Source organism: Thalassophryne amazonica, chromosome 10 (genome assembly GCF_902500255.1).
Source record: "Thalassophryne amazonica chromosome 10, fThaAma1.1, whole genome shotgun sequence".
In the NCBI taxonomy this organism is placed as follows: domain Eukaryota; kingdom Metazoa; phylum Chordata; class Actinopteri; order Batrachoidiformes; family Batrachoididae; genus Thalassophryne; species Thalassophryne amazonica.
The window spans coordinates 64158406-64180497 of record NC_047112.1 but is presented as its reverse complement, the minus strand read 5'-3'; the positions used below and the strand labels follow the sequence as shown (position 1 = coordinate 64180497).

Here is a 22092-nt window from a genome sequence, read left to right as displayed (position 1 = left end):
GCTAGGATAAGATCAGATAGTTACAAGGACATTTTGGACTGAAAAGTCTGTTTGATAAGTTGTGATTCAGGTCGACAACTGTGGTGTGATATAATCGGGTGCCATTCCCACTGCCATACAGTAGATGGCAGTGTCCTATGCATTTTGACCCATCTACTGTACAGAGACATCCAGTAGATGGGTCAAAATGCATAGAACACTGCCATCTGGCGCCCAGATATATCACATGGTTGTCGACCTGAATTACAACTTAACAGACTTTTTGGTTTTGCAAATGCCTTTCTTTTTTTACAAATGAAAAAGAATTACATATTTTACAAAAGCACATTTATTTGTAAACACCAACACACACATTACAGCAGGGGTGGGCAGTTATTTTTTGCAAAAGGCCAAATGAGAAACAGAAAATATTTTGGAGGGCTGGGCCAAAAAGCTAAACTTAAGTCTGCCCAATAATAATTTTATTCCTATATAAAAAGCAGTAAATAGCATAGTTTTGACAAACTGTTCGATGTTCTAATTTGAAATTTTTAGTATAGCGGTGCTGTTGGGAACTGTTACCGTGCGCAATGCTTCCACTCGAGGTCCTATCCGACCTTGTGTCCTGAAGTCCTAAGACAAAAATGGAAATCTTTTAGTACTGTTTCTGGTCTGATTCTGTGCTGAATTGTGGATTAGTTAAATGTATCTAAAATGTTCATGTTTCATTGATGCACTGTATGTTATTAATGTGCAATAAACGTATTTGAAACAAAAAAAAAATGTACAGAAAGACAATTTAAAATGTGGGACATTCCAGACTTTTTTACATATTTCCCTGCATAATTTTCAATTTGAAATGTTTAAATTCCCAAGTCATAATATCACCATGCTGGGGGCATTCACTTGGAAAATCTCACTTTGTCTTTATAATTCAGATTTTGACACCCCTATATATTGTCAAAAAATAAAATAATAATAGAAAAACAAAAGGTCCAGCTTTCCTCCCCGAGTGAGCAGGTGCATTTCTGGAAAACATCTTATTACTCTGCATTTTACTTTGTGCATTTTACATGCACATTTTAGGAAAAGCAGAAACATCCCGCTGGCTGACTGACAATGAAACAAACACTGCTTCCTCTGACAACAAAGCTTCTGAGCTTCCATTCAAAAGTAAAGCTTCAGGAGGCAACATACTTCACCCCAAAACTCTTAATTTTTTCAGTCTGTCGGATTTTGGATTCTAATGTGTGGAGACACTGCTGTTTGTTTTAACGCCGCCGTGAGTGTGCACGCGGAATGTTGCCATGACGCTGTTATTTTGGTGGAGTGGACTTTTAATGTTTAATGATTAGTGCTGAGGAGGTTATTGTTTCTGCTTCATTTGTTTGTTGGGGGGTCATTTATATCATTAGTCAAAAATCTAATCAACTGAATTTCACAAAACTCTTGGAAATGTTTGACCTGGAAAGGACAGTGGCATGTTTGCTGGTGGATCTGAACAGGGAGGTGGATTATAGAAGTGTTCTGTTATGTTTTGGCCTCGCTGGTGTTGCTTTGCCATGTCACAGACCTCTGATTCTTGTAGACCCTGATGAGGGCTGCTGCTCGCACCGATGAAGAGGTTAATTTAATAAATTGGACTGATCTGCTCGACGAGCCATGGCTGCAGGTGTCCTGAGGTGAAGAGGCTGCTTCAGTGGGAATGAAAACATCCTCTTCACGATAATCAGTGTTATTATGTTTCGTGGATGTGCATGAAATCCCTTCACACATGCACAGGGACACCTCTCAAGCTGATCTGATGTGTACAGCTGTTGTATAGAACACGCTTATATGTTCACGTCTGACATAAATACACCCAGTCTGAGTGCATGTTCAGTATGTGGTCTGTTATATTTAAGCATCGTGGATGTGGTGCTTTCAGGAGACTGGCTTGCCTGTGTGTTTGTGTATATGTGTATGTGTGTGTGTGCGCGTGGTGAATAGAGGACTCATTAGAATTGCTATCATGTCGCTGGTGCTGCCTGCAGCATTTCATCTAAGACGCAGCTGAAGCTAAGACGCACTCCAGATTAAACTCCGAACATGTCTTGCTCTGTTTCGACTTTGACATGCTACTATGTTTGAAAATGTTTTAACAGAGGGGGAGACTTGTGTGGAATCAGATAAAGGAGTCACAACTTCTTTGGAAGTATTGCAGAAAGGTAAAAAGGAATACCATCTCAAAGCTACAATGTGTAGAATTTAGTGCCATCTAGTGGCGAGGCTGCAGATTGCATTATGCCATTTCTGGTCCTGATTTTGTTTCTCTTCATGTTTTCACTTCTTTGGCAATGGTGATTCATGCTCTCTTGCCTTCTCTTGTGATAAGTAATATGTATGATCCTAAATTTCATAAAAATGAGGGCTCTCAAACATGTTAGCCTGCGCTAGCAAATGGTAGACAGTGTACATGTAGAGATGCTTCTCATGATGTCATAAATCTGCTCACGTGGTTGTGTTGACCTCCGCGTTTGGTAGGAAGCTGTAGCACACAATAGGTTTTTACAGGTGTTGCAGGGTTACATCATAACTCCAGTCAGTTGCTGCGTTGTAAAACTGCACCGATCATTTCCTGAAGGGTTCAGGGATACGTTTCCTGAAGATTCCTGATCGGGAACCGAAAAGACCTACGTGGATTACTGCAATTTGATGCAAGAACTGGGATCCACTTCCTGCCGGGTGAGTTGTGAGTACATTTAAATCATCAGAAATGTCAAAGGAATAATTTTCTATATTTTAGTTTAAACACGCCAATTGAATGAAGTTCCTCAATTTCCACCGAGCACTAATTTATTTGCACCATATATTTACAGCCATTGTTGTCAAAATGTCTGTGGCCTGTTCAAAGGGACGATGAGCTCGTCTGTCTGTTTGACATTAATTAATTCAATTTATTTATTTAATTTATGTCCAACTTCAAAATTACACTTGAATCCATCAAAAACCCAAATATCCCAGTTTTACACCAGCATTTGAGTACAGCTCACATGCATTGAAGTACGTGGAACTGAACAGTGTGAAAAGGGTATTTAAATGTCAAACAACCTGATCCATGCCAAAATATTCATCTGTAAATAAATGCAAAATGATGCCACAATATATTTTTTAAGAACCAATTTAAAAGTGAAAAAGAATAAAATATATGAAGGTGAAGTTAAAAATCTGTATGTAATATTATTTGTTCATGTTATGATAAGGGTATTTTGGATTTATCACAGATCAACTGAGTAAACAAATCCAAACTGTTTTCATCCATGTAGGGGTATCGAGCAATGATCCACCGACCCAAACTGTGTCCCTCACCTGAGGATGAGCTACGACGAGGAACAGACACTGGGAAGTTCACTGAAGAAGAAAACAAGAAGCATACGGGGAAAAGTCAGAAGCACAATACAGTTATTGTCTCTGTCAGATTTGTCTCGTCCTCACTCTCGGAGGCTGTCTGACTGTTTGTCTGTCTGTCTGTCTGCTCTGAACACATGTGAAAAGAATGCAGCACTTGGACAAATGTGTTTAAGTTTTTGTGACGTGCAGTGAGCTTGATGGCCGGTGAGGCACTGACTTCATCACAATCGGATTCACATACACGAACCCCACAGAGTAGCTTTTTCACCGTTTGATTGGCAGCAGTTAACGGGTTATGTTTAAAATCTCATATCAGCATTCTGTACACATACAAACTGTAGCACACAAAAAGCACATTTAATAAAAAAAAGTTATTATGGTCTTACGCTTACTTATAAATGAAGTCAATGTGTCGCTCCTTCTGAACAGAAGCATTGATGACGTGTTTGTGGAAGTTGACCATATCTTCCTTCAGTTTTAAAAGTCTTTCTGTCTCAGTGGAGATCACGGCCAGGGAAGAAAGTCGTCCTTCATCAGTCCTATTCTGACTCTATGTTCTGAACCTTTTCTGGCTTTGAATGTGAGTGGTCAACTGCGTGTGTTTGATGAGAAAATACCATCTGAGTCCAGACATTGTTACAAGTTGAGAAAAGAAACAGGAAAAGCAGAAAAGGCAGTTTCTTGCTTGACGTCCACATAGCCGGCTCTTCTGTCCCGCAATGTAAAGCAAACCTTTTAGCTCTGGTGTTGGTCGTCCTTTAATTATTACCTCCTGTTTCAATTTTTCAGGCTTATGCACGTAATTTATTTGTCGACTTTAGTTCTGCTTTTAATACTTTGCAGCCTCATCTGTTGTTAAGCACATTGTCTTAGATGACTGTAGACCCGCTTATTGTGAAATGGTTTTATTCTTTCTTAACTAACAGGAATCAGAACGTTAAAGTAAACGATACAGTCTCAGACTCCAGATCTATCGGTACAAGAATACCTCAGGGTTGTGTGAGTTCCCTTGTCTTGAATGCAGCAGTCGTCTCCCCGGGAACCTTATTTTTAAGTTTTCTGATGACACTGCCATCCTCAGCCTCTTGCACGAGGACAAAGATCCCTCATCTTATTTCTGAGGTGGAGTCTTTTGTTCAGTGGTGTGATGCCAGTCACCTGCTTATAAATGTAAATAAAATGCAGGAGATGGTTCTAGATCCTCTGTCTGTTGGGGACCAGACTCCAGTTGTAGTTCATGATCAAAAAATCCGTCAGGTGAGCTCTTATAGATGTTTTCTTATAGGTGTTCACTTAGATAATCTGTTTAGCTGGGAAACCCATGTTGATCATTTGTATGCATGCTCACAGCAAAGACTGTATTTTTTACGTCAACTCAGGGTGTTTGATGTTGACCAGAAAGTCATGTTTTTATTTTACTGGGCAGTGTTTGAGATCATCATTAGATACGGGATGACAGCATGGTATGGAAACTTATCGGTTCAGCTAAAATCAAAGCTTTCTCGTCTGGCGCAGACTGCTATGAAGGTTATGGGGAGGACTGAAACCCTTCCCCTTCAGCCCATCTATGAGCAGTCTGTGTATAAGCAAGCACAGAAAATACGAGGTCTGTTAGAAAAGTATCGGACCTTTTTATTTTTTGCAATAACCTTATGGATTTGAATCACGTGTGATTGCATCAGCCAAGCTTGAACCTTCGTGTGCATGCGTGAGTTTTTTCACGCCTGTCGGTTGTGTGATTCGCCTGTGAACAGGCTTTGTGGGAGGAGTGGTCCAGCCCCATCGGCGGATTTTCATTGTCAGGAAAATGGCAGAGCGACTGCCGCTTTGCTGCATCAAAATTTTTTCAGAAACTGTGAGAGACCATTTGGAAACTTCAGATGGCTTTCGGTGAAGATCTTATGGGCATGACACAGATTAAGGAGCATTACAACCGGATTAAAGACGGCCCACAGCGGCTGAGGGCATGCCGTGCTTCGAGCGGCCATCGACAGGCTGAAACCAGAGCATTTCCGAAGTGAAGGCTGTGTTGATCCGGGACGTCGTCTGACTACCAGAGAAATGGCAAGAGAGGTGGACATAGCACTTTTTCGGCACATTACACTGTTACAGGAGATTTTGTAATGAAAGACGTGCAGTGGAATTCGTGCGTCAGGACGGAACCGCTAATGGTGCAGAACAAAAAGCACCTCCGTGTTGGAAGTCTCACGGGACATGCCCAGCTCTTCCACCATTCGGAAGATTCAGACGGCTTTGGGTGGCTTTTCAGTCGCGTAAGTATCAGAGAAATTGTCGAAGAGCTGAGCATGTCACAACATGTCCTGTGAGACCAACATGGAGGTGCTTTCATTCCGCGCCATTAGCGACTCCGTGGCGAATTCCTCCGCTCCTGTTTTCATGACAAAATCTCCTTTAACAGTGGAATGTGCCGGGAAAGTGCTATGTCCACCTTTTATGCCATTTCTCTGGTAGTCACACGACATCCCGGATCAACACAGCATTCAGTTTGGAAATGATCTGGTCGTTTCAGCCTGTCCATCACCGCTCGGAGCGCGGCGCGCCCTCCGCCATTGTGCGCCGTCTTTAAACCGGCTGTACCACTCCTTAATCTGTGTGATGCCCATAAAATCGTCCCTGAAGGCCATCTGAATTTTCTGAATGGTGTCCACCTGGCTGTCTCTCACAGTTTCTGGAAAAATTTGATGCAGCACTGCTCCAGCTGTTCAGACATTGTCCTCACAATGAAAATCCGATGAGGGGGGAGGACCAGTGCTCACTCAAAGCGTGCTCACAGGCGAGTGACACAACCGACAGGCGTGAAAAAAATCACGCATGCGCATGAAGGTTCAAGCTTGGCTGATGCAATCACACGTGATTCAAATCCATAAGGTCATTGCAAAAAATAAAAAGGTCCGATACTTTTCTAACAGACCTCGTACTCTGTGATCCATCCGACATCCTCCATCAGGAGTATGAACTTTTACCATCTGGGAGACAATACAGAGTCCCCAAGTGTAAACTGAACAGATACAAGAACTCTTTTGTTGCTACCTCAATTAGACTTCTGAATGCTGCAGGGGATATCCGGGAGCAGGGCTTTTGTGCATGGATGTGTACGAGGTCTGTGAGAAAAGAATCCGACCTTTTTATTTTATGGAAAAAATATATGGATTTGATTCATATGTTTTTACGTCAGCCAAGCTTGAACCTTCGTGCGTATGCGTGAATTTTTCCACGCCTGTCGGTTTCGTCATTCGCCTGTGGGCTGGCTTTGAGTGAGCACTGGTCCACCCCTCTCGTTGTTGTTTCATTGCGAGGAAATGGCGGAATGATTTGGGCTTTTTTTCCATCAGAATTTTTTCAGAAACTGTTAGAGACAGGCAGCTGGAAACCATTAGAAAAATGTATCTGGCTTTCGGTGAAAATTTTACGGGCTTCACAGAGAATAAGGAGTGTTACTACAGCTTTAAGGACTGCCCACAGTGGCACACGTTGGGACATGCCTATCTTGGCTTTCAGTGTTTACCAGTCGAGTGAGTATAAGAGAAATTGTGGAGAACTGGGCTTGTCCCAACTTGTCCTTTAACACTCCGAAACGGAGGTGTTCCTTTGTCTCGCTCCATCAGCGGCTCCGTCGTGATGCGCGAAGCCTCTGCGCGGCTTTCCATGACAAAATCTCTTGTTAAAAGTGAAATCTGCCAGAAAATGGCTGATGTCCAGCTCTTGTGATAAGCAGAGAAATTGCACATGACGATCCCGGCTCCACACAGCGATCCGTTTAGAAATGATGTGGTGGTTTCTGCCTCTCGATGGCGGCTCGGAGCGCGGCGCGCCGTGCGCCATTGTGGGCAGTCCTTAAAGCTGTAGTAACACTCCTTATTCTCTGTGAAGCCCGTAAAATTTTTACCAAAAGCCAGATAAATTTTTCGAATGGTTTCCAGCTGCCTGTCTCTAACAGTTTCTGAAAAAATTCTGATGGGAAAAAAGCCCAAATCATTCCGCCATTTCCTCGCAGTGAAACAACGACGAGAGGGGTGGACCAGTGCTCACTCAAAGCCTGCCCACAGGCGAATGACGCAACCGACAGGTGTGGAAAAACTCACGCATGCGCACGAAGGTTCAAGCTTGGCTGACGTAAAAACATATGAATCAAATCCATATATTTTTTGCATAAAATAAAAAGGTCGGATTCCTTTCTCACAGACCTCGTATGCATGTGTGAATATGTGTGTGTGTGTGTGTGTGTATATATATATATATATATATATATATATATATATATATATATATATACACAGTGGTCCCTCGTTTATCACGGGAGTTACGTTCTAAAAATAACCCGCGATAAGCGAAATCCGCGAAGTAGTCAGCGCTGTTTTTTGCAATTATTATAGATGTTTTAAGGCTGTAAAACCCCTCACTACACACTTTATACACTTTTCTCAAACAGGCATTAACATTTTCTCACTTTTCTCTCCTGTGTAAACACTCTCTTTTTTCTTCTGGGCGAGAAGATTATAAACAGACACACGCAGAACTCTCCCTTTGCTCACTGCCTCCGGAGGTACGGATGCGGGGCCTGCAAAGAATCCAAGTCCTTTCTCGGTGGCCACAGAGCTCTGCGGCTGCAGTCAACATGTGCATCAAAACAGCGAGCGTAGTCTCTGGACCTGTTGCCAGATTTGGCGCACCTCCGCACAGCAGACAGGAGGGCGGTGTGAGTGGACTGCTGCGTTTATCGAACCCGCAGACTCAGTAAGCGTATTGGAAGCAGTGAGAGCAATCGCGGTGATGCCGACCGGTGCCGCGACCGGCCCGCCTGATAAGGACGCAGAACACAATGTGCTGTTAAAAAAAAAGCATGCAAAATTGCACTAAAAAAATCCACGAAACTGCGAGGGCGCAAAAGATGAACCGCGTTATAGCGAGGGACCACTGTGTGTGTGTGTGTATATATATATATATATATATATATATATATGTATATATATATATATATATATATATATATATATATATATATATATATATATATATATATGTGTATGTGTATGTGTGTGTGTGTGTGTGTGTGCCCATGTATGAATGTGCATGTGTACAAGTAAGGTTTGTATTTTAACTTATCTGTTTTAATCTGGTTTTTACCTGTTTTATTATGTTGTTTTAATTGTAAATTATATTATGGGAAATGTGCAGTATGCTGATGAATTTTCCATAGGCATGCAAGCAGTGTACTGTTTTGTTGAATTTATTGATTTTTGAGACAGAAATGTTTGCAGACCACTTGAAGTCCAAGGCAAATTTCCCTTTGGAGATAATAAAGTGTATCGTATCGTATTAATTCTTCTACCCATCATTTGTTAAAATTAATGCGTTGATTATTATAACACCCATAAACAACGGTTTGGGGGTGATATACACGAATCACCCTGTCTGTCTCTTTGTTCATCAGTCCATTTCTTAGAAAGCGAAATCCGCGAAGTAGTCAGCGCTGTTTTTTGCAATTATTATAGATGTTTTAAGGCTGTAAAACCCCTCACTACACACTTTATACACTTTTCTCAAACAGGCATTAACATTTTCTCACTTTTCTCTCCTGTGTAAACACTCTCTTTTTTCTTCTGGGCGAGAAGATTATAAACAGACACACGCAGAACTCTCCCTTTGCTCACTGCCTCCGGAGGTACGGATGCGGGGCCTGCAAAGAATCCAAGTCCTTTCTCGGTGGCCACAGAGCTCTGCGGCTGCAGTCAACATGTGCATCAAAACAGCGAGCGTAGTCTCTGGACCTGTTGCCAGATTTGGCGCACCTCCGCACAGCAGACAGGAGGGCGGTGTGAGTGGACTGCTGCGTTTATCGAACCCGCAGACTCAGTAAGCGTATTGGAAGCAGTGAGAGCAATCGCGGTGATGCCGACCGGTGCCGCGACCGGCCCGCCTGATAAGGACGCAGAACACAATGTGCTGTTAAAAAAAAAAGCATGCAAAATTGCACTAAAAAAATCCACGAAACTGCGAGGGCGCAAAAGATGAACCGCGTTATAGCGAGGGACCACTGTGTGTGTGTGTATATATATATATATATATATATATATATATATATATATATATATATATATATATATATATGTGTATGTGTATGTGTGTGTGTGTGTGTGTGTGCCCATGTATGAATGTGCATGTGTACAAGTAAGGTTTGTATTTTAACTTATCTGTTTTAATCTGGTTTTTACCTGTTTTATTATGTTGTTTTAATTGTAAATTATATTATGGGAAATGTGCAGTATGCTGATGAATTTTCCATAGGCATGCAAGCAGTGTACTGTTTTGTTGAATTTATTGATTTTTGAGACAGAAATGTTTGCAGACCACTTGAAGTCCAAGGCAAATTTCCCTTTGGAGATAATAAAGTGTATCGTATCGTATTAATTCTTCTACCCATCATTTGTTAAAATTAATGCGTTGATTATTATAACACCCATAAACAACGGTTTGGGGGTGATATACACGAATCACCCTGTCTGTCTCTTTGTTCATCAGTCCATTTCTTAGAAATTGTGCAAAGTTTCCAGATGCCCTAAACAGATTTCATGCGCTCTGCATAAATGCCCTCGAGATAGGATTCCAAGAGAACATCAATAATAACAAGAGGATACAGAGATTTCTGACATCTGCCAATCTGGATCTGGATTACCTCCAAAATTCAGTGGAGTCTTCCATGCCCTAATATCTATCTGTGGTGCAAATTTGGTGAGAATCTGTGAAGTAGTTTTGAAGTAATCATTCAAAGCCAGATCACCTCCAAAATTTAATGGAGTCTTCCATGGCCTAATATGTATCCATGGTTACATGGCTCGTGTGTCATACATCACACTGACAAAGTGAGGAACCTTGGGGTAATTTTTGATCCTTCGTTGTCCTTTGGCCTCCACATTAGAAATATTACTAGGACTGCTTTCTTCCACCTGCAAAATATAGCGAAGATTCATCCCATCCTGTCTATGGCTGATGCTGAGACCCTGATCCATGAATTTATCTCTTCTAGATTGGACTACTGCAATGTTCTATTTTCTGGTTTACTGCAGTCTAGCATTAGGGGTCTCCAATTAGTTCAAAATGCTGCAGCCAGACTTCTGACACGAAGCAGAAAGTTCGACCACATTACACCCATTTTGGCATCCCTTCACTGGCTTCCTGTCCCAGTGAGATCAGATTTTAAGGTTCTGCTACTAACCTATAAAATTATTCATGGACTGCCACCTCCCTACCTAGCTGACCTAATTAAACCTTACGCACCGGCCCTGGCTTTACGTTCTCAGGGTGCAGGACTACTTTGTATCCCAAAGGTGAATAAGAAGTCTGCGGGTCACAGAGCTTTCTCTTATCGTGCCCCTGTTCTGTGGAATGATCTCCCTGCGTCAATAAAACAGTCAGATTCTGTGGAGATTTTCAAGTCCAGACTTAAGACAAACTTATTTTCCCTTTCATATGGCTAGCATACTGGTACAGTTTTGTTTTACGCTTTTTACTCTTTTAATTCATTTATTAGTAATTGGAGCGGGCCGCGGCCTCAACTTTACCTAAATTCTGTCTTTTAGTGAAGTTTAGGGCTAGTGGCCACTAGCCGGCGATCACCTTAGTATTTCTCTGTTTTTCTTGTTGATCAATGCTGGCAAATTATACAGTATTTTTTTTGTCTTTCTGATGCCTGATTCTGTTTTTTCTCTCTGTTTAAGGTGCAGCTCCATCCAGAGATGGGAGTTGTATTCGTGTTGGCGATCCTCCTGTCCTGTGCGCCAGTAGCATTTCTTGTATATTCATCCGTGAATTGTTCTGTAATTTATGTTTGTAGCATGGCCCAAGCAGAGGGTCACCCCTTTGAGTCTGGTCTGCTTGAGGTTTCTTCCTCAGAGGGAGTTTTTCCTTACCACTGTTGCTCTGGGGGTTGGTAAGGTTAGACCTTACCTGTGTGAAGCGCTTTGAGGCAACTCTGTTGTGATTTGGCACTATATGAATGAAAATAAATTGAAAAAATTTAAATTGAATGGTGAAAATGTTGTCAAAATCTGTGCAGTAGATTTGACGTAGTCCTGCTATCAGTAATCCTTCAAAGCCTATATAATAAAGTAAAACTTGATCCGGAATCCAGATCTGGATCACCTCCAAAATTTAATGGTCTTCCATGTCCTAATGTATATCCATAGTGAAAATTTTGTCAAAATCTGTGCAGTTGTTTTGACGTAATACTGCTAATCACAGTAATCCTTCAAAGCCTATATAGAGTGAAACTTGATCCAGAATCCAGATCCGGATCACCTCCACAATGTAATGGGTTCTTCCATGGCCTAATAGCTATCTGTTGTGAAAATTTCATCAAAATCTGTGTAGTAGTTTTGCCATAATCCTGCTAAAAGACAGCCAGACAAATAAATAAACACCAATAATTTTATTACATTCTTGGCGGACGTACCTATATGCTTCCATAAGAAAAGGTGGATGTGTGATAAATAACACTATAAAGAAGCAACATCTCGTACTATGTTTCACAAAGAATGCTGAACATTGGACATGCATGTAGGAAAACAGCACTGATCACAGAGATACAGTTGTGGTCAGATGTTTACATACACTCATCATGGGTATGAATGTCATGGTAATGTTGGACTTTTAATCATGTCCTTGAATTGTTCTTGACTGTACAGCATACATCACTAATGACTTTAAAAAGCAAGAATTGGGTGCACAAGTTTGAGTTTATTAATTTATTCCACCCTGGCAACAGAACAGTTCAAAGACATCATTAAAAGCCCAAAATTATAGTGACATTCATGCCCAAGATGAGTGTATGTAAACATCTGACCACAACTGTATCAAGTCATGGAGACATGATCAGAACTATACAAGAGCAACTCAAACAAAGTAGATACTGTTCACACAAGTAAAGACACACATCTGTGTCTATAGCATTTCATTATTAGGGGGAGTGTTGTACCGTAAAATGCATTTCACCCAGCTTGGAGTATCATCTGTTGCAGCCCAGTACCCCTGGGTGTTAATCATTTGTCATGATTATTGCTGGTTCTGTACAATGATACTATATTTTAGACCATCCTTTTTCAAACAGTGGCACATGGAACACTGGTGGTCTGTGTGCAAGCCCTAGTGGTCCGTGAGTATATTGATAAAATATCACATTTTAAATTAAAATCAGATTCCAACTGAAAAGTACATCTCAACTTATATGTAAATTCTCATTGTTTGGGGATATTTTGGAAGTTATATGGTCAGCAAGATTTTTTTTTTTATTGGTTAAGTGGTCCTTCGTCTGAAAAAGTTTGAGAAACACTGTTGTAGACCAAGATGAAACCAAAGTGCTACCACTTGGAAAAGGGATTTCCAAGATGTCCATGAACCTTCCAAGTGCAACAACTCTGCAACTGGCTGGTGGATTTCAACGAATCCTCTCACAGTGACAGCACACCAGTTGAAGATGTCTAAGATGTCCCTACTATCTCAATGTCACATGATGTTGAGATAGTAAGGACATGATATTTTCTTTAACAATGGTAGCACACTGTGTGAAAATCTGCATGAAGGAAAAATTTAGTCCATTACCCTAAAGGGCAGATAACTGGACTTGTTTAAATGCATCATATTTATCAGTTAAATATATAAAGAGGCCTGTTGGACTCTTCAGCACAGAGGTTCACCAGTTTGTTATATTCATGTATTTCAGGGGAGAGGATGCGTGGGGAGTGGGGTTATCATTTCGTGACTTTGCTCACAGATTATTAACTCGTAGTTTTCGGCCGAGTTGATGAGAATGTGAATCTACTGTGTGTCAGGGCCCAGTTAAAGACAGGTACTAACAGTCGTTTGAGTCTGGATCCAACGGCTCTGTTCGATGTGTAATAAAGGATTATTAACCGAGCGTGAGGTCTGTATGGGAAAATATCAGACAGAGGTCTAGACAGTACAATCCAATCCAATCCAATCCAATTTATTTATAGAGCACATTTAAAAACAACAAAGTTGACCAAAGTGCTGTACAAAAATGTATAAATAAATAAATAATAACATGGTAAATAACAGTGGCAACAATAAAAGATTTTAAAACAGTAAAATCATCAACCCTCTAGTCAAAAGCCAAAGAAAACAAATATGTTTTAAGGTGAGATTTAAAAACTAGAGGTGACTCCGCCTGCCTGATACAGAGAGGCAGGTCGTTCCACAATCTGGAACCAACAACAGAAAAAGACCAAGGTCGGATATTCCCGTACAAACCAGGCAAGTGAGGTTAATAATTAGTTTATTATATGGCTGTTCAGAGCTGTGTTTTCATCTTGTTGGTCTTCATGTTCACTTCAAGCTCATTTGCTGTTAATTCCTCCAATTCAAACTCATCAGTGTAATAAAATCTCTCAGAGAATGGTCCTCTTCGTCGCTCACAATTTATTTGTTTTTTGTTTTATTTTGCGCCATAAAAAATTGTAAACAAAGTCGCAAATCTGTTACGCAGGCTGGACCGATTGTCATGGTAACAGTTTTATATGGGAAAGTATCAGTCCGGAAATCAAATGAGCATGTGCACCATCATAACCATATAATAATATGAAATATTTGATGAATTTTAGTTCTTGAAGAATTGAGGATAAGAGGACATGTGGCAGCACAGAGGAACATTTGCAGCACCACATGTAGATCTGGTTTCACCAAGCGTCTGTGCGTAGCTGTGACAATTCAAAGCGTTTAGACAATGCGCGGCCTCTGGACTCAGTGCCATAGGATTTCAGTGTTGTGTTGTGAGGTGAAGGAGCATGACATTTAAATCTGCCCCATCGAGAATTTAGTGTTTATGCTTGGGTCTGTGCGTGCTGCGTCACGGGGTATGACTTTTAAAGGGATGCTTGCTGAAGAACACAGAAATGTCATTCCATATTACACTGCCCCTTTTTGAAAAGGCGACTTTGTGTCTCACCCTCTGTCTGTCTGTTTGTCGGTCTCTCTCTTTCTCAGATAAGTTGTTCGGGAAGCGGTTGCTTCAGGCTGGGAGACACATCATGTCTCATAAGTCTTGGATGAAGACGGTGCCCACAGAGAACTGTGATGTCCTCATGACATTTGCAGGTCCTGCATACACACACTTCCTTGTTTTCTATACTTGTGAGGACCTTCGCTGGCATGAAGTGCCCACAGTGGACAACTTCAGATGTGTAGAAGTTTGACTTGACTGTAGATGCATGAAAAGCCAATCCGAGGCCAGTGTGCATAAATTAAACTCAAAAACAATAAGAATAATAACACATATTGAAACTAATTTTACACCAGCATGTGGTGAAAGTTGACATTGTCTTTTATCACTGTTATGTCTGACTATTTGACTGGTAGTGTAACCTGCTGATTAACCCCCCCCCCCCCCCCCCCCCCCAAAAAAAACAAACTAATCAAACAGGAAACTTCAACAAACTGATTCAATTCAATTTCAATTACATTTATTGCTAAAGAGCCAAATCACAGCACAATTGTTGTATTAGAAAAACACAACCAGGTTTCCACATTTCTTCCGATGTTGAATTTCCGCTAAAGTACAGATGAATGCAAAATAGATTGGTAGCATTATTTCCTTTTTGAGCATGCGGTGGACCTTTGTAACTCCTGGAGAGCAGGCAGCTATGTGGAAGAGGAAGCCACCACCAATATATAGACCTAGCTTTGATTTCCGATCAGGCGACCTGTCTGTGCTCTTGGACAAAGCACTTTTCATATTTTCTGGACCTCTCAAAAAATGTCTCTTGAAGAGGAAAAACATAAATAAGCTGCAGAGCTTTTTCTGTATTATCTGCTCTTCAGTTTGTAATTTTTGTGCACTATCTATATTGTAATAGCCAAGTGGCCTCTGTGGGTGTGGGTGTGTGCGTGCGCATGTGTGTATGGCTTCGATCACGCAAAAACTGGGGAGAGCTGACATTTGCTGTTTGGTACGTTTATGTATTTTGGGTCAAGGATGAACGCTACGAAAACAGAAAGTTGATAAGACAAATATTTTGTGAGAAATGAGTAATGTTAGCGAACCAATAAACAATGGATGTTGTGTTGCAATGCACCATGGGAGTTTGGGGTTTTAAGTATTGTTGTTAGTGTTAGATTTATTGTGATTTTGTAGTTTGTAGGTTTAATCACTTTAGAGGCCACTTTATTTAAAAGTCATAAAATGTGTTTTACTGGATTTTTTTTTTTTTTTTTTTAGATTCTGTTTCTCACAGTTGAAGTGTACCTACTATAAGAGTTACAGACCTCTACATTCTTTGTAGGTGGGAAAACTTTAAAAATTGACAGTGTATCAAATACTTACTGTATCTTTGGGCAGTTTTGTCCATTCCTCTTTGCAGCACCTCTCAAGTTCCATCAGGTTGGATGGGGAGTGTTGGTGCACAGCCATTTTCAGATCTCTCCAGAGATGTTCAATCTGATTCAGGTCTGGACTCTGGCTGGGCCACTCAAGGACATTCACAGAGTTGTCCTGAAGCCACTCCTTTGATATCTTGGCTGTGTGATTAGGGCCATTGTCCTGCTGAAACCAACCAACCAACCAACCAACTTTATTTATTAAGCACTTTAAAACAACCATAGTGGACCAGCATCAAAGACATAATTAGGATAAATTGCTAACAAAATACAACTAAAATAATTAAATGCCATAAACATGAATAAAAATAACAACCATATGATAAAAAACACGAAAATAAAATTAAATAAATGAATGAAGTCAACGTCTCACTTGGTGTCAAAAGCCAAGTAGAAGAGAGAGGTTTTCAAAAGATATGTAAAACCAGACAGAGATGAAATGTGTTGCAGGCATCCATTTCAAAATGAGCAAATATTTGCACAAAAAAAGTTTTTCAGTTTGAACATTAAATATTTTGTCTTTATGGTGTATTCAATTGAATATAGGTTGAAGAGGATTTGCAAATCATTGTATTCTGTTTTTATTTACATTTTACACAATGTCCCAACATCATTGGGATTGGGGTTGTAAATTGCTGAAGCAGGTCATTCCATAATTTTGGAGCTGCAACAGCGAATGTGTGGTCCCCTCTGAGCTTCCGGTTAGTTTTTGGCACTCAGGAATAGCTGGTCAACTGATCTGAGAGAGTGGGTGGGTTCATAAGGGTGTAAGAACTCAGAGAGGTAGGGTGGGTCAAGTGCATTCAGGGATTAAAAACAAATACACCATGATCAGGTGATGGTTCCCGGAGAGAAATCTGAAAAAAAAATTTTATATATATATATATATATATATATACACTCAACAAAAATATAAATGCAACACTTTTGGTTTTGCTCCCATTTTGTATGAGATGAACTCAAAGATCTAAAACTTTTTCCACATACACAATATCACCATTTCCCTCAAATATTGTTCACAAACCAGTCTAAATCTGTGATAGTGAGCACTTCTCCTTTGCTGAGATAATCCATCCCACCTCACAGGTGTGCCATATCAAGATGCTGATTAGACACCATGATTAGTGCACAGGTGTGCCTTAGACTGTCCACAATAAAAGGCCACTCTGAAAGGTGCAGTTTTATCACACAGCATAATGCCACAGATGTCGCAAGATTTGAGGGAGCGTGCAGTTGGCATGCTGACAGCAGGAATGTCAACCAGAGCTGTTGCTCGTGTATTGAATGTTCCTTTCTCTATCATAAGCCGTCTCCAAAGGCGTTTCAGAGAATTTGGCAGTACATCCAACCAGCCTCACAACCGCAGACCACGTGTAACCACACCAGCCCAGGACCTCCACATCCAGCATGTTCACCTCCAAGATCGTCTGAGACCAGCCACTCGGACAGCTGCTGAAACAATCGGTTTGCATAACCAAAGAATTTCTGCACAAACTGTCAGAAACCGTCTCAGGGAAGCTCATCTGCATGCTCGTCGTCTTCATCGGGGTCTCGACCTGACTCCAGTTTGTCGTCGTAACCGACTTGAGTGGGCAAATGCTCACATTCGCTGGCGTTTGGCACGTTGGAGAGGTGTTCTCTTCACGGATGAATCCCGGTTCACACTGTTCAGGGCAGATGGCAGACAGCGTGTGTGGCGTCGTGTGGGTGAGCGGTTTTCTGATGTCAATGTTGTGGATCGAGTGGCCCATGGTGGCGGTGGGGTTATGGTATGGGCAGGCGTCTGTTATGGACGAAGAACACAGGTGCATTTTATTGATGGCATTTTGAATGCACAGAGATACCGTGACGAGATCCTGAGGCCCATTGTTGTGCCATACATCCAAGAACATCACCTCATGTTGCAGCAGGATAATGCATGGCCCCATGTTGCAAGGATCTGTACACAATTCTTGGAAGCTGAAAATGTCCCAGTTCTTGCATGGCCGGCATACTCACCGGACATGTCACCCATTGAGCATATTTGGGATGCTCTGGACCGGCGAACACGACAGCGTGTACCAGTTCCTGCCAATATCCAGCAACTTCGCACAGCCATTGAAGAGGAGTGGACCAACATGTTGCACTGCATGAGGCAAATGGTGGTCACACCAGATACTGACTGGTATCCCCCCCCCCAATAAAACAAAACTGCACCTTTCAGAGTGGCCTTTTATTGTGGACAGTCTAAGGCACACCTGTGCACTACTCATGGTGTCTAATCAGCATCTTGGTATGGCACACCTGTGAGGTGGGATGGATTATCTCAGCAAAGGAGAAGTGCTCACTATCACAGATTTAGACTGGTTTGTGAACAATATTTGAGGGAAATGGTGATATTGTGTATGTGGAAAAAGTTTTAGATCTTTGAGTTCATCTCATACAAAATGGGAGCAAAACCAAAAGTGTTGTGTTTATATTTTTGTTGATATTTTTGTTGTTGATATATATATATATATATATATATATATATATATATATAAAATATATATTTTTTTCCACATTGTTTTTATGGGGTGAGGAAAAAAACCTTATTACAAAAATGAATTTCATCCATTTTATAATAAGGCTGTAACATAACAAAATGTGGAAAATTTGAAGCACTGTGGATACTGTCCAGATGCACTGTAGTTGCATCAAAAACTGTATTGCAATTGAGCAAAATCTCATAAACTCAGAGAACACAAATATAACCTAAAGCACATGCAACAATTAAATTTGATAATGTGTCCTCCCGAAAACACACTTTGCAAAGCTCCACAATGCAACTGAATTCGTAGCAACACAAAACAATGCTTCTGCTTACAGGTCTTTAAATGACAGACGTTAAATGCGTCATGAATATAATAAGAATGTAATGCAATGCTAAAATACCCTCAGCAACGTTGTGGCAACAGAGAGAATGGATATAATGAATGAAAGAGTGTCTAACAAAGAATGTCACCTTTTGAACTCTTAAAATCAAGGTCAAAGTTAGCCATCTTGGCCAGTCTGTCTCCCAAGAATGTTCCCTGTGAATTTGAAGACTTTGGTAGTAATAGGACTGGACTTATGCTGAGCACAGACAGACAGACAGACGGACAATAATATTCATGAGATCATCTGGTTATTCTTCGTAGCTGTCGCCTGAGAGTCAGAGAAGCAGGTTTGTTGGAGTATTTTTCTGTGTTTGTTAGTGTGACACTTCGCCTCCAGCTGCTGTTCAGTAAATAGCACCAGACTGTGGGCGTGCTCAGTGGAAGCTGTGCACTCTGATGCGTGGGCATGGCTGAAAATGTATTTTTATTTTTCATTTTCTGCCACAGACACTACAGATGACCACACGTTGCTATGGCTACTGAACCACATCCGGCTGGGAATCCCAGAGCTCATCATCCAAATCCGACACCATAAGCGCACACGAGTCTACGCATTCTTCGTCACTGCTACATATGAAAAGTAAGAAATCTCCCAGGAGCACACTGCTGTTTTCTACAAACACCATCCCTTGTTAAAAATACATTTCCAATGATGCACAGTCTCCTTAACTCAGTTAGTTGTTTAAAGCTGTATGGCCTTTGAGTTTTTTTAAGATTCTGGTCATAAAAAGAATTTTATTTGGCCCCCAACAATTTGATTCCTTGGCATTTAAATAAGGGGTTCATAATATGTTGCCAATATGATCAAAATTTGTGGTGTCTGAAAACAATTTAGAATTTTGACCCCTGATGGGTAGAAATTCAAGCAGTCAGATATCATGACCTATATCATTGCATCAATATCAGCGACATCATAGATAATCTGTATAATGGATGCTGGGAAGGACACAGCAACTGCCAGTCTGTGTAAAGAAAGGCAGCTTGACATCAGCTGGCTGCTTGCTTGAACGAAATGGCTCATTGCTGTATAAGTCTAATATGTTTGTAATATTAGAATGGGCTTCTTACGGATATTAGTGTGCACGCCCAAGGAACATGCATCAAGCAAGTAGGTCAGATCACAGATAATTTCAAAACCTCATGCATGCTCACACGTGCTTCCTCCTGCAGTTCATCTATATGATGGTGTTAGAAGGAAAAGACCATATTCGCTATGGAATTCCCCCCATATAAATAGGTTCTCTTCATTAGCATGACCTTTAATTTTACAACATTACAAATACTATACACTGACGTTATAATGCTTGGATTTCAGTAGAAACTATATTTTGCCAGTTTTGTGGAATTTGAAAGGCCATACAGCTTTAAATGAGTATTAAAAACTACAAAAATGCAAAATCTTACCAAGGGTATTTGTCCAATTTTTAATCAAAATTATTAATCTACATTTAATTGAAGACACAATCACTAAACAAGTCGTATTTCACTAACATATAAAGACTTGTTTTTATGAGCCTCACAAGTTATGAGCCTTTGAAAATGTTCCGCTAAGAGCAGGTAGCTCACTGGGTTAAGGAGTTGGGCTCCCAATATGCAGCCCTGGGTTTGATTCCCAGTCTCGCTGCCTGTCTGTCTTTGGATAAGATGCTTTATCTCAGTCCACCCATGTGAAAACGGGTACCAGCCTTGGCTGGGGAAATAACCTTCATTGGACTTTTGTCCCATCCAGAGGGGGTTGTAGACTCTCAGTCGCTTCATGCTGCAGAACTCAGTGATCAGCACCAAAGGGCCCCAGGGCCTGTATAGGTCTCACTTCTTACAACCCCAATTCCAATGAAGTTGGGACATTGTGTAAAATGTAAATAAAAACAGAATATAATGATTTGCAAATCCTCTTCAACCTATATTCAATTGAATACACCACAAAGACAAGATATTTAATATTCAAACTGATAAACTTTTAGTGTTTTTGTGCCTGCAATACATTTAAAAAAAGCTGGGACAGTGGTTTGTTTACCACTGTGTTACATCACCTTTCCTTCTAACAACACTCAATAAGCATTTGGGAACTGAGGACAGTAATTGTTGAAGCTTTGTAGGTGGAATTCTTTCCCATTCTTGCTTGATGTATGACTTCAGTTGTTCAACACTCCAGGGTCTCTGTTGTTGTATTTTGCGCTTCATAATGTGCCACACATTTTCAATGGGCGACAGGTCTGGACTGCAGGCAGGCCAGTCTAGTACACACACTCTTTTACTACGAAGCCACGCTGTTGTAACACGTGCAGAATGTGGCTTGACATTGTCTTGCTGAAATAAGAAGGGACGTCCCTGAAAAAGACGTTGTTTGGATGGCAGCATGTGTTGCTCCAAAACCTGCATGTACCTTTCAGCATTGATGGTGCCATCACAGATGTGTAAGTTGCCCATTTACACATCTGTGATGGTATGGGGGTGTGTTACACACCCCCATACCATCACACACCCCCATACCATCACAGATGCTGGCTTTTGAAGTTTGCGCTGGTAACAATCTGGATGGTCTTTTTCCTCTTTTATCCGGAGGACACAACATCCATTATTTCCAAAAACAGTTTGAAATGTGGACTCATCAGACCACAGCACACTTTTCCACTTTGCGTCTTTTCGGCCTTGCCACTTACATGTTGTACTGTTGTACTATTTTTTCACGCAGTTGTTCACAAAGTGGTGATCCTCGCCCCATCTTTGCTTGTGAATGGCTGAGCCTTTTGGGGATGCTCCTTTTATACCCAGTCATGACACTCACCTGTTTCCAATTAACCTGTTCACCTGTGGAAATTTAAAAATGAGCAAATATTTGCACAAAAACAATACATTTTATCAGTTTGAACATTAAATATCTTGTCTTTGTGGTGTATTCAACTGAATATACTGTAGGTTGAAGAGAATTTGCAAATCGTATTCTGTTTTTATTTACATTTCACACAACATCGCAACTTCATTGGAATTGGGGTTGTATTTGCATTGGGAAAAAACATGGCTGGAAGAAATTGAAATGTGTCAATTTGTTCTCAGACAGATAGACACACATGGCTTTCCACCTGTTGAATGATTGATGGATGCTGGATGGATGATGAAAATTGGGAGCAGGTGTGATTGAACTAACATGCATCTTATCTGTCGTTTCTTGTGGGGAATATTGTAATCATCATAGGTATGACAGAAATTAGGAGCAAGTGCTACTTTATTTTGTCAACATGTATGTGGTTTGACTGACATGGAGCTTCAAACACGCTTGTTTGTCAGTTTCCTTTTATTTCCAAAGCCTCTGTCTGGAGGCCACCAAGGCCACTGTAGGTTTGAGTGAGGAGAACCACTATAGATTGTATTCACTTTAAAAATCTCCACTGGGGAATCAGGGATGAGCTCAGGGACATTT

General features: G+C 40.8%; 1 protein-coding gene across 1 annotated transcript in view; it reads left to right on the top strand.

The window, feature by feature from the left end:
* Window positions 1–22092, top strand: part of ano8b (anoctamin 8b) — a 216655-nt gene that overhangs the window by 100939 nt on the left and 93624 nt on the right. The window contains 2 exon segments of the mRNA XM_034180124.1: window positions 14386–14496; window positions 19119–19251. Coding sequence (XP_034036015.1) covers window positions 14386–14496; window positions 19119–19251 — 244 coding nt within the window.